The 12,999-nt window shown below is 41.6% G+C and overlaps 3 protein-coding genes across 3 annotated transcripts; all 3 read right to left on the bottom strand.

The window, feature by feature from the left end:
* Positions 1-427: 427 nt before the first annotated feature.
* On the bottom strand, positions 428-7,396 carry LOC128355342 (E3 ubiquitin-protein ligase TRIM39-like). Its single transcript, XM_053315586.1, has 5 exons — positions 7,265-7,396; positions 5,833-6,012; positions 3,450-4,877; positions 1,034-1,379; positions 428-555 (listed from the first exon to the last, which is right to left on the bottom strand). Exons 1-5 carry the CDS (start codon positions 7,394-7,396, stop codon positions 428-430), a joined length of 2,214 nt encoding a protein of 737 aa, XP_053171561.1.
* A 280-nt stretch (positions 7,397-7,676) lies between these two features.
* LOC128355341 (E3 ubiquitin-protein ligase TRIM39-like) lies at positions 7,677-9,119 on the bottom strand. The gene has a single exon (XM_053315585.1). The coding sequence runs from the start codon at positions 9,117-9,119 to the stop codon at positions 7,677-7,679; it is 1,443 nt and encodes a 480-aa protein (XP_053171560.1).
* Positions 9,120-11,003: 1,884 nt separating this feature from the next.
* On the bottom strand, positions 11,004-12,479 carry LOC128355340 (nuclear factor 7, ovary-like). The gene has a single exon (XM_053315584.1). It carries the CDS (start codon positions 12,477-12,479, stop codon positions 11,004-11,006), a length of 1,476 nt encoding a protein of 491 aa, XP_053171559.1.
* Between the last annotated feature and the right edge of the window lie 520 nt (positions 12,480-12,999).

Genomic DNA, 12,999 nt, shown 5'->3' with positions numbered 1-12,999 from the left:
CCTTAATAATTGGTTTATGCATGTCACATCAAAACTTGCATCACTTCTTCTCAGAGTCATAACTTAGTTCATACAGAACAAACATCAAAAAGATCCATGTTGAGCTCTAGCTGCATAATCGTCAAATTTAGACTTTTTCCTTAGTATCAACAATTATCCAGTGATTGTTTGTGTATCCATGGTTTCAGTGTAAACAGGAAATGCATTGTTTCCTTGTGCAGATTCATTTATAAAGAACAGACATTTGTGGGTTGAGCAGCAGAGCTGAGAATGTGTTGCGCCCCTGAAAAAAATTGCCAAATCTTCTCTGCCAATACCTAACAGCTTATTCTGCTATTGACTCTTGTTTGATGGATTGGATGACTGAAGTCTGAAGAAACAAGACATATTGGCAGTTTAACAATTAACAATTCATTTAACAAACGCCTTAGTAGCGTGTGGAAGAACCATACACAGCCACAACAGCCTGGCACCTCTTCCTCATGCTGATCACCCGCCTGGTCACACACTGCTGTGAGATGGCATCCCATTCTTCAACCAGCATTTGTCGCTCTGCTGATCATCCCACAAATGCATGTTCCTTACAAATGTGGCACCATTTAAAAGGGAGATTGGAATTTTTAATTAGTCTTGCTTATTCTAAAAATAACACATAGTATGTCCATCTATACCCTCTGGAAAACAGACCACAAGCCTCTAGCCGAAGGGACTGTGTGCTGCTCTGTTGTTACAGAGACTGTAACTGGTAATATCTTCATTGGGAGTTCATTCAAAGTGGCAAAGTATGGAAACAGTCTCTCAGTGAAAGTGTGTGTGAAGGTGTGTATGTGTGTGTTAGTATCAGGATCAGAGAATGACACTTTTCCTTTGTCCCAGTCCAGATGAACTCTGATCTTCTGCAGCTTCGTCTTCACTGAGAGAACTTTATCAGAGAGTGATGGAGAGACTGCTGTATATTTTCCATCAAGGAGACACACTTCCCAGAATCCAGCCTGTAATTGTCCCTTGTGTCCGGCAGATTCATTTACCAAACCCACACAGCAGAATTTATCATCTCTGACCTCCACATCCCAGCTGTGAGTCCCCGAGTTAAATCCCTGAGAGGCGAGGACGTAGAGGTGGCGATCAAACCTCTCTGGGTTTTCAGGAAGTCTCTGTTTCTGTCCACATCTCACACTGGTCAGATCTTCAGAGAGGTAGAGTCTTGGATGAGCAGTGTTTGGATCCAGAATCACAGGAGTGTAGGAGACTATCTCCTTCATCTTAGTCCAGACGTTGTAGGTCAGGTTGCCCAGGTGTTTGGCCACATCTATCAGAGCTCCTGAGACCAGCTCTGGGTCATCCAGCAGGAGGCGCTGCTGGACTCTTTCTACAGCAGCCTTGTAATTTAGCAGGAATGAAACGTCTTCAGCTCTCAGCTCCTCCTCTGTGGCTCTGATTGTGTCTGAAAGAGCTGCTATCTCTCTGCTCAGACCCTCAATCTTCATCTTCATCATCTGACTCATCTGCTTCTCTTCCTCCCTCACAGCAGAGATCCTGGCCTCCTCTTCCTCTTGTAGAAACTGGTGAAGCTTCTGAATCTGCTCCTTAATCTGCTTCTCTGTGTCTCTGGCCTGGACCTTAATGTGTTTTGCTGTTTGATCACATTTTCCTTTAACTTCTTTACAGAGTTTTAGTTTCTCCTGTAAGGAATTAAGGGATTTCTTGAGCTCCTCTTTGTGATCTTGTCCATGACAGACGTGAAGGGACAGACTGTTTTCTGATTGAGAAAACATTTTAACTCAGTTTGAAGCAGAAAACACAGCAGACAGGGAGGTTCGGTCTCAAAGATTCTCTTACTTTCACTTTGAATTGTAGCTCCTCTAAAACTCTTCTTTATGATGTGGAATCAGTAGAAGCTTGAAGTAGCAGTGTATCAGTAGTCCAGTAATCCCAGTGTTCCCAATATTCCCTCCTTTATGTGACCTCTCTCTGTGAAATTCTTGAGTTTGGTCGGTTGGTGAATCTTGAACACTGTGAACAAAAAGCGGAGCAGTGCTCTATGACTAATGTCACCTGATACCCACAGTTATGGAATGAGGAATAAACATACTGCACATATTCATCTGATGCATGATGAGATAACACGTCAGGCTAACAGGTGTTATTTCAAAGGATGGTGGTAAACAGAGGCGTTGTAGTGAGAGTAATAGTGAAACTAACTACCTAGAGACCATCAGCCTGGCCCATCAGAAAGGTTTATACTTGTTCTACTTGAGAGAACTGACAGATTGTATTATCAATTTGAATTTTGGTGCAGATAACGCGTGTGGAAATGCAATCCAGTAAGTGGGGGCGCTGTTGTATTTCAATGTGTTATTGAACCTAAGAACATACAGAGTGATGTGAAGAGCCACTTTGCACTTTGAATTGCCAATTGCCAAATGCATTTTCAAATTGCGTGACAAAATTGAAACTTGAATTGCCATTTTGCAAAATGCATTGCCATGTGAATAAAGGTGTGGAAGCATATTAGCAACAAAAAAAATGGAAATGAGCTCCAGGACACATTATGTTTATTTATAATATATGAGTTGATTATGAATCACATGAAACAATAATAAAACCAGGATAAAACAAAATAATGTACAGTACACAATGGATTCAGGAAGCATTCAGACCTGTTCACTTTTCGCACCCTTTATTGTGTTTTTGATTGAATTATATACATAGATGCTCATTACCCATGAATATACACATAATAACTCATATTAACAAAGTGAACACGTTTTTCCAATTATCAAAAACTGAAATCTCTCATTTACAAAGTATTCAGTCTCTCTCTCTCTCTCTCTCTCTCTCTCTCTCTCTCTCTCTCTCTCTCTCTCTCTCTCATATCCCAGGAACACTTACATACTGTATATCACTCCCTGTTCATTCACATACCTTTAGACAAAGGGACTGTGTGCTGCTCTGTTGTTACGGAGACTGTAACAGGACATTGTTTCACATTTAAAAGCAAAAACAACACAAATTGGCCTGACAAAAAATAATGATTTCTTACAGTCTGCTTTTTTCTCTTTTTTTTTGCCAAACACTTTTTCTTCATTATCAATTATCAACAATAATTCAGAGACCGATGTTTGTACATTCATGATTACAGTGTAAACAGGTAATGCATCATGACTAAGAGTATATTTACTATAAGACAGCAACCAACTCAATTAATATTTTGGAAAATGTAAATAAAAAAGATAATAGGAGTTATAAGAAACTATGCTTAGAAGATGTGTGTGTGGCAAAAGAGTGTCCCATTATCATTGCAGTATATGCCAGGAACACTTATATACATCACTCCCTGTTCATTCATATACAGACATGTGTCCCTTGTTTACAAGCTTTGGACAAACTGGCAAAAAAAAACACAAAAAAACAACAACAACAACAAAACATAGTATGTCCATCTATACCCGGTGGAAAACAGACCACAAGTCTGTAGACAAAGGGACTGTGTGCAGGTCCTTTGTTACAGAGACTGTAGCTGGTAATATCTTCAGTGGGAGTTCATCCATGGTGCCAATGTAAGGAAACAGTCTCTCAGTGAAAGTGTGTGTGAAAGTGTGTATGTGTGTGTTAGTATCAGGATCACAGAAAGACACTTTTCCTTTGTTGTAGTCCAGATGAACTCTGCTCCTCTGCAGCTTCTTCTTAAGAGAAATAACTTTATGAGAGAGTTGTGAAGAGGCTGCTGTATATTTTCCATCAAGGAAATACACTTCCCAGTATCCAGCCTGTGCTGTTCCCTTATGTCCAACAGATTCATTTACCACACCCACACCCCAGAATTTATCATCTCTGACCTCCACATCCCAGCTGTGAGTCCCTGAATGAAACCCCTGAGACCCCAGGACACAGTGGTGATGATCAAACCTCTCTGGGTTTTCAGGAAGCTTCTGTTTCTCTCCACGTCTCACACTGGTCAGATCTTCAGAGAGGTAGAGTTTTGGATGAGCAGTGTTTGGATCCAGAATCACAGGAGTGTAGGAGACCATCTCCTTCATCTTAGTCCAGACGTTGAAGGTCAGGTTGCCCAGGTGTTTGGCCACATCTATCAGAGCTCCTGAGACCAGTTCTGGATCAACCAGCAGGGGGAGCTGCTGGACTCTTTCCAGTATAGTCTTGTAGTTCAGCATGAAAGAAACGTCGTCAGCTCTCAGTTCCTCCTCTGCGACTCTGATTGTGTCTGAAAAAACTGCTATCGCTGTGCTCAGACCCTCAATTTTCTCCTTCATTATTTGACTCTTCTGCTCCTCTTCCTCCTTCAGAGCAGAGATCCTGGCCTCCTCTTCCTCTTGTAGAAGCTGGTGAAGCTTCTTGAACTGCTCCTTAATCTGCCTCTCTGTGTCTCTGGCCTGGACCTTATTGTAGTCTGCTGTTTTATCACAGTTTCCTTTTACTTCATTTAAGAGTTTCAGTTTCTCCTGTAAGGGCTTCAGGGATTTCTGGAGCTTTTCTTTATGATTCGGTGTAGCTTCATTGATGGGTGTGAATTTGTGGTTGTTGTGTGTTTCTGAATCTCTGCAGACGACACACACTGGCTGCTGATGATCCAGACAGTAGAGTTTGAGTTTCTCAGAGTGCTCACTGCAGAGAGGCTCAGGCCCTGCTGAAGATCTCTGATCTCTGTTTTGTAAGAAAGCCTCACACACGTTCTTTAATGTTAAACTGACAGGTGGTTCACTCATAGATGATCTTTTCTTACAAATTGGACACTCACTTAGTTGTTTCTCTCTCCACCAGTTCTCCAGACAGGCTTTACAGAAGCTGTGGGTGCATGTCAGGACAACTGGATCTCTAAAGATTTCATGACAGACGGAACAGGAGAGATCGTTTTCTGACTGAGAAAACATTTTGTCTCTGTGTGAAGCAGAAACCACAGCAAACAGGAAGTTCTTCAGTTTTGAAAGTTAGTTTCCCTTTGAATCGAAGCTCCTCTTAACAAACTCTTCTAACTCCTCTTTAAAATATAACATCAGCAATATCGCAGCAGTCCAGTAATCCCAGTGATCCCAGTATTTCCAGTATTCCCTCCTTTATGTGATCTCTCTCTGTGGTATTCCCGAATTTGGTCTGTTAGTGAATCTTCAACACCCTGAACGAAACGTGTAGCTGTGCCCACAGTTACAGAATGCAGTACCCACATACTGCATTCACCAGTCTGATGTAGGTCACCAAACCTCAGTTGAATGTGTGCTATATAAAAGTGTGGTGGTAAAAAGAGCTGTTGCAGTGAGGGGAACAGTGCACCTAAGTAAATACCCAGGTAGCAGACATGGGGAGAGCTCTCAAAAAACTGGCATTACAAAGATTGATTTTATCTGCAATTTTGCAATTTTTTCACGTTATTAAAATTGTATTTAAACTATTAGTGTTGGCTGATTTAGTAGTTCGACTGCCCTTTTTTTTGTATCTGAAACTTTATTAGAACCACTCAGGGGCCTCCCTAGAGGAACCTCTCACTCAGTGCACATGGTTTAGTCCGCTCCTGTAGTAGGATGGACAAAAATAGTTTCAGCAGCATCAAAATAAGTTTTAAGAATTTAGATTAAATTCGTAATATTCAACTTTACTTCTTGTATTAAGATCATTCAGTCAGTTTTAGAGTGATAGCAGTTTGTAATACTGTGTTTTGTTGTATAATGTCGTATAATGTTGAGGGCTGTAACTAACGTCTGAAAATAGTAAAAAAATGTCAATCATTGTTTCCCAAAACCCAAAGTGATGTCCTCAAATGTCCAGTTTTATCCTGATCAACAGTCCAAAACCCACACACCAATTTTGATAATCTCTGACCTCCACATCCCAGATGTGAGTCCCCAAGTTAAAGCCCTGAGAGCCGAGGACACAGTGGTGATGATCAAACCTCTCTGGGTTTTCAGGTAGTCTCTGTTCCTGTCCACATCTCACACTGTTCAGATCTTCAGAGAGGTAGAGTCTTGGATGTATCTGTGATTTTTGTGTGCTATTGGATCTCTGCAGACAAGACACATTGGCTGTTGATGGATTTTTTGCACCCTTTATTGTGTTTTTGATTTAATTATATACATAGATGCTCATTACCCATGAATCTACAAATAATAACTCATATTAACAAAGTGAACACATGTTTTTAGAATGTGTTACGAATGCGTTAAGTCAAAAACTGAAATCTCTCATTCACAAAATATTCAGTCTCTCTCTCTCTCTCTCTCTCTCTCTCTCTCTCTCTCTCTCTCTCTCTCTCTCTCTCTCTCTCTCTCTCTCTCTCTCTCTCTCATATCCCAGGAACACTTACATACTGTATATCACTCCCTGTTCATTCATATACCTTAAGACAAAGGGACTGTGTGCTGCTCTGTTGTTATGGAGACTGTAACAGGACATTGTTTTACATTTAAAAGAAAAAAACAACACAAATTGGCCTGACAAAAAAACCTGCATCACTTCTTCTCAGACTTATAACTCAGTTAAACCAGAACAAACACTTTTTCTTCATTATCAATAATCAACAATAATTCAGAGACCGTTGTTTGTACATTCATGATTACAGTGTAAACAGGTAATGCATCATGACTAAGAGTATACTTACTACAAGACAGGAACCAACTCAATTAATTTTTTTTTAATGGAAATAAAAAATAAAAAAGATAATAGGATTTATAAGAAACTATGCTTAGAAGATGTGTGTGTGGCAAAAGAGTGTCCCATTATCATTGCAGTATATGCCAGGAACACTTATAGACATCACCCCCTGTTCATTCATGTACATATACATACATATACAGACAGGTGTCCCTTGTTTACAAGCTTTGGACAAACTGGCAAAAAACCCACAAAACAACAACAACAACAAAACATAGTATGTCCATCTAGACCCGGTGGAAAACAGACCACAAGCCTGTAGACAAAGGGACTGTGTGCTGCTCCTTTGTTACAGAGACTGTAACTGGTAATATCTTCAGTGGGTGTTCATTCAAAGTGGCAAAGTATGGAAACAGTCTCTCGGTGAAAGTGTGTGTGTCAGTATCAGGATCAGAGAATGACACTTTTCCTTTGTCCCAGTCCAGATGAACTCTGATCTTCTGCAGCTTCTTCTTGACTGAGAGGACTTTATCAGAGAGTGATGCAGAGACTGCTGTATATTTCCATTAAGGAGACACACTTCCCAGTATCCAGCCTGTAATTGTCCCTTGTGTCCAACAGATTCATTTAAAACACCTACACACCAGGATGTATCATCTCTGACCTCCACATCCCAGCTGTGAGTCCCTGAATTAAATCCCTCAGACCCCAGGACACAGGGGTGATATTCAAACCTCTCTGGGTTTTCAGGAAGTTTCTGTTTCTGTCCAAATCTCACACTGGTCAGATACTTCATTCTCCTCTTGCTGATTTATCCTCAATAATGTTTCTCCTTTGGGCCTTTGACTTTCTCATAGTGATGGTATACCAGGTACTGGAGACATGCAGGTCACGTCATCAGGTTTGGTTTCCACCTCCCCTCCTCTTTGTATTTTTTCAGAATCCTCCTGATTGTGGGTCTTTGCTCCCTCTCTCTATCAAGGCTTCCTGAATGTAGCATTAACACCAGTTTCTCGGGTTTCTTTAACAATGCTAAATGATGGCATTTCTAAGCAGCCTTACTTAACTAAAAAATATTACCTGTGTTGAAAAGGCCACCAGCCAGTATATGAAGGGACTGTGTGCTGCTCCTTTGTTACAGAGACTGTAGCTGGTAATATCTTCAGTGGGAGTTCATCCATGGTGCCAATGTAAGGAAACAGCTTCTCAGTGAAAGTGTGTGTGAAGGTGTGTATGTGTGTGTCAGTATCAGGATCAGAGAAAGACACTTTTCCTTTGTTGTAGTCCAGATGAACTCTGATCCTCTTCAGCTTCTTCTTAAGAGAGAGAACTTTCTGAGAGAGTTGTGAAGAGGCTGCTGTGTATTTTCCATCAAGGAAATACACTTCCCAGTATCCAGCCTGTGCTGTTCCCTTATGTCCAACAGATTCATTTACCACACCCACACCCCAGAATTTATCATCTCTGACCTCCACATCCCAGCTGTGAGTCCCTGAATGAAACCACTGAGAGCTGAGGACACAAGGGTGATGATCAAACCTCTCTGGATTTTCAGGAAGCTTCTGTTTCTCTCCACATCTCACACTGGTCAGATCTTCAGACAGGATCAGTTCTGGATGAGCAGTGTTTGGATCCAGAATCACAGGAGTGTAGGAGACAACCTCCTTCATCTTGTTCCAGATGTTGTAGGTCAGGTTGCCCAGGTGTTTGGCCACATCTATCAGAGCTCCTGAGACCAGCTCTGGATCAACCAGCAGGGGGAGCTGCTGGACTCTTTCTACTGCAGTCTTGTAGTTCAGCAGAAATGAAACGTCTTCAGCTTTCAGCTCCTCCTCTGTGACTCTGATTGTGTCTGAAAGAGCTGCTATCTCTCTGCTCAGACCCTCAATCTTCTCCTTCATTATTTGACTCTTCTGCTCCTCTTCCTCCCTCAGAGCAAAGATCCTGGCCTCCTCTTCCTCTTGTAGAAAATGGTGAAGCTTCTTAAACTGCTCCTTAATCTGACTCTCTGTGTCTCTTGCCTGGACCTTAAAGTGTTTTGCTGTGTGATCACAGTTTCCTTTAACTTCATTTAAGAGTTTCAGTTTATCCTGTAAGGGCTTCAGGGATTTCTGGAGCTTCTCTTTGTGATCCTGTGCAGCTTCATCAATGGGTGTGAATCTGTGGTTGTTGTGTGTTTTTGAATCTCTGCAGACGAGACACACTGGCTGCTGATGATCCAGACAGAAGAGTTTGAGTTTCTCAGAGTGCAGACTGCAGAGAGGCTCAGACTCTGCTGAAGATCTCTGATCTCTCTCCTGTGCAAAGGCCTCACACAGATTTTTTAATGCCAAGTTACGAGGCGGATCACTCAATGAATGTCTCTCCCTACAAACGGGACATTCCCGAGTTTGTTTCTCCCTCCACCAGTTCTTCAGACAGTCTTTACAGAAGCTGTGGCTGCATGTCAGGACAACTGGATCTTTAAAGATGTCATGACAGACGGGACAGGAGAGATCATTTTCTGATTGAGAAAACATTTTAACTCCGTTTGAAGCAGAAAACACAACAGACAGGGAGGTGTGTCAGTCTCAAAAGTTCTCTTAAAGTTACTTTCACTTTTAGTCGTACCTCCTCTAAAATTCTTACTTGTCATGTACAATCAGCAGACGGTTGAAGTAGCAGTGTACCGATAGTCAAGTAATCCCTGCGTTTCCAGTATTCTTTCCTTTGTGTGACCTCTTTCTGTGAAATTCTTGAGTTTGGTCGGTTGGTGAATCTTAAACACCGTGAACAAAACGTGCAGTAGTGCTCTTTGACTAATGTCACCTGATGCCCACATAGTTATGCAATGAGGAATAAACATACTGCACACACCCATCTGAAGCATGAGATAACACGTCAGGCTAACAGTTGTTATTTCAAAGGATGGTGGCAAACTACCAAGGGATCAGCAGCCTGGCCCATCAGAAAGGTTAATATTTGTTAAACCTCTTACAGTGCTGGAGGTAAAAACGTCTGAATGTAGTGGATGTTATATATGTGTGAAAACTGCATGAATAGAGGAAAGGTGAGGGAGTGGGTTGGTTGTTTATCACATGGTGCTGGGGACTGAGTGTATTTAGGGGAGGCGGAGTTAGAGAGCGACATCAATATAATGAAGGGAAAATAGTGAAACTAACTACCTAGGGACCATCAGCCTGGCCTTCTCTCTTATAAGAAGGCCTCACACAGGTTCTTTAATACCAAGTTACAAGGCGGATCACTCATAAATGTCTTTCCCTAGAAACGGGACATTCCCGAGTTTGTTTCTCTCTCCACCAGTTCTTCAGACAGGCTTTACAGAAGCTGTGGCTGCAAGTCAGGACAACTGGATCTTTAAAGATGTCATGACAGACGGGACAGGAGAGATCCTTTTCTGATTGAGAAAACATTTTAACTCTGTTTGAAGAAGGAAACAGAGCAAATAGGGGAAGTTCTTCAGTCTCAAAAGTTCTCTTGAAATTACTTTCACTTTGAATTGTAGCTCCTCTAAAACTCATCTTTATAATGTAAAATCAGCAGAAGGTTGAACAGGGAGTATTCCAGTTGTCCAGTAATCCAATAATCCCAGTGTTTCCAGTGCTCTCAGAATTCCCTCCTTTATGTGACCTCTTTCTGTGGCATTTCCGAATTTGGTCTGTTAGTGAATATTCAATACACTGAACAAGAAGTGCAGCGTTGCTATATGACCAGTGTCACATGATGCCCACAGTGCCCACATACTGAATACACCCATTTGATGCACATAACTACACTTCAGTTAAATGCCATTACATCAACGCGTAGTGGTGAAGAGAGACATTGCAGTGAGGGGAACAGTGAAACTAAGCATCTTGGGAGCAGACATGGGGAGAGGTCTCAAGAAATCAAAAAAAGTTAATATTTATTTTATTGGCAGTTTTGAATTTTCACATTTTTAACATTATATTTAAACTAGTGTTGGTTCAATAAGTCGTTCAACTACCTATTTCTTGTATCTAAAACATTATTAAAGCCTCTGATAATAATGTATAAGTTGATCTAGAATCACAATGAAACTATAACAAAACAAGCCTAAAGCCCAATAATGTACAGGTGTCAGTGGATTCAGGAAGTATTCAGAGCCCTTTGCTTGTTGCACACTTTATTGTATTGTTGATTTCATTTTATAAGGATGCTCATTACACATTAATTTACAATCAATAACCCATATTTACAAAGTGATAAAACCAAAACCAAAAAACTCTATCTTCAGCTCTTGCTGCATAATCATCAAATTGTCTCCACATCTCACACTGGTCAGATCTTGGAATGAGGAACACACATACTGTACATACCCATCTGATGCATGATCAGGTATGCGTTCAACTTTTCTCCTCTGTCTTTCTCCCGAATTCTCCTCATTATGGGTCTTTTCTCTGTCTCTCTGTCTCTCTGCGAAGGCTTGCTGAAGACCACAAACCTTTAGACAAAGGGACTGTGTGCTGTTCTATTGTTACAGAGACTGTAGCTGGTAATATCTTCATTGGGAGTGTATTCAAAGTAATAATGTAAGGAAACAGTCTCTCAGTGAAAGTGTGTGTGAAGGTGTGTATGTGTGTGTTAGTATCAGGATCAAAGAATGACAGTTTTCCTCTGTCCCAGTCCAGATGAACTCTGATCTTCTGCAGCTTCTTCTTCACTGTGAGAACTTTCTGAGAGAGTGGTGGGGAGGCTGCTGTGTATTTCCCATTAAAGAGCTTTATTTCCCAGAATCCAGCCAGTATTTGGCCCTTGTGTCCAACAGATTCATTTACCAAACCTACACACCAGGATGTATCATCTCTGACCTCCACATCCCAGCTGTGAGTCCCTGAGTTAAATCCCTGAGAGCCCAGGACACAGTGGTTATGATCAAACCTTTCTGGGTTTTCAGGAAGTTTTTGTCTCTCTCTACATCTCACACTGGTCAGATCTTCAGACAGGATGAGTCTTGGATAAGCAGTGTTTGGATCCAGAATCACAGGAGTGTAGGAGACCACCTCCTTTATCTTGTTCCAGATGTTGTAGGTCAGGTTGCCCAGGTGTTTGGCCACGTTTATCAGAGCTCCTGAGACCAGCGTTGGATCATCCAGCAGGGGGCGCTGCTGGACTCTTTTCAGTGCAGTCTTGTAGTTCAGCAGGAATGAAACGTCTTCAGCTCTCATCTCCTCCTCTGTGACTCTGATTGTGTCTGAAAGAGCTGCTATCTCTCTGCTCAGACCCTCAATCTTCCTCTTCATCATCTGATTCTTCTTCTCCTCTTCCTCCCTCAGAGCAGAGATCCTTGCCTCCTCTTCATCTTGTAGAAACCGGTGAAGCTTCTTAAACTGCTTCTTAATCTGCCTCTCTGTGTCTCTGGCCTGGATCTTAATGTAGTCTGCTGTTTGATCACAGTTTCCTTTAACTTCGTTGAAGAGCTTCAGTTTCTCCTGTAAGGGCTTCAGGGATTTCTGGAGCTTTTCTTTATGATCCATTGCAGCTTCATTGATGGGTGTGAATTTGTGGTTTTTGTGTGCTTTTGAATCCCTGCAGACGACACACACTGGCTGCTGATGATCCAGACAGTAGAGTTTGAGTTTCTCAGAGTGCTCACTGCAGAGAGGCTCAGACCCTGCTAAAGGTTTCTGATCTCTCTGCTGTAAAAAAGCCTCACACAGATTTTTTAATGCCAAGTTACGAGGTGGATCGCTTAATAAATGTCTTTCCCTACAAATTGGACACTCCTGGATTTGTTTCTCTCTCCACCAGTTCTTCAGACAGTCTTTACAGAAGCTGTGGCTGCAAGTCAGGACAACAGGATCTTTAAAGATGTCATGACAGACGGGACAGGAGAGATCATTTTCTGATTGAGAAAACATTTTAACTCCGTTCGAAGAAGAAAACACAGCAGACAGGGAGTTTCTTCAGTCTCAAAGATTCTCTGAAAGTTACTTTCACTTTGAACTCCTCTAAAACTCTTCTTTATGATGTGGAATCAGCAGAAGGTTGAAGTAGTAGTGTACCAGTAGTCCAGTAATCCCAGTGTTCCCAATATTCCCTCCTTTATGTGACCTCTCTCTGTGAAGTTCTTGAGTTTGGTCGGTTGCTGAATCTTGAACACGCTGAACAAAAAGTGGAGCAGTGCTCTTTGACTAATGTCACCTGATACCCACAGTTATGGAATGAGAAATGTACATACTGCACACACCCATCTGATGCATGAGATAACAGGTCAGGCTAACAGGTGTTATTTCAAAGGATGGTGGCAAACAGAGGCGTTGCAGTGAGGGTAATAGTGAAACTAACTATCAAGGGATCAGAAGCCTGGCCCATCAGAAAGGTTAATATTTGTTAAAGCTCTTACAGTGCTGGAGGTAAAAACGTCCGAATGTGATGGAT

Source organism: Scomber japonicus, chromosome 3 (genome assembly GCF_027409825.1).
Source record: "Scomber japonicus isolate fScoJap1 chromosome 3, fScoJap1.pri, whole genome shotgun sequence".
In the NCBI taxonomy this organism is placed as follows: Eukaryota; Metazoa; Chordata; class Actinopteri; order Scombriformes; family Scombridae; genus Scomber; species Scomber japonicus.
This window is presented reverse-complemented; position numbering and strand designations above follow the sequence as displayed.

Coding starts and splice junctions, on each gene's coding strand:
- LOC128355342 (XM_053315586.1), bottom strand. CDS start 7,396: ATGAAGTATCTGACCAGTGTGAGATTTGGACAGAAACAGAAACTTCCT. Junction 4,878..5,832: donor CTCACATCTGGGATGTGGAG/GTCAGAGATTAT, acceptor ATGTTTTCTCAG/TCAGAAAACGATCTCTCCTG. Junction 556..1,033: donor TGATAAATTCTGCTGTGTGG/GTTTGGTAAATG, acceptor TGGGATGATCAG/CAGAGCGACAAATGCTGGTT.
- LOC128355341 (XM_053315585.1), bottom strand. CDS start 9,119: ATGTTTTCTCAATCAGAAAATGATCTCTCCTGTCCCGTCTGTCATGAC.
- LOC128355340 (XM_053315584.1), bottom strand. CDS start 12,479: ATGTTTTCTCAATCAGAAAATGATCTCTCCTGTCCCGTCTGTCATGAC.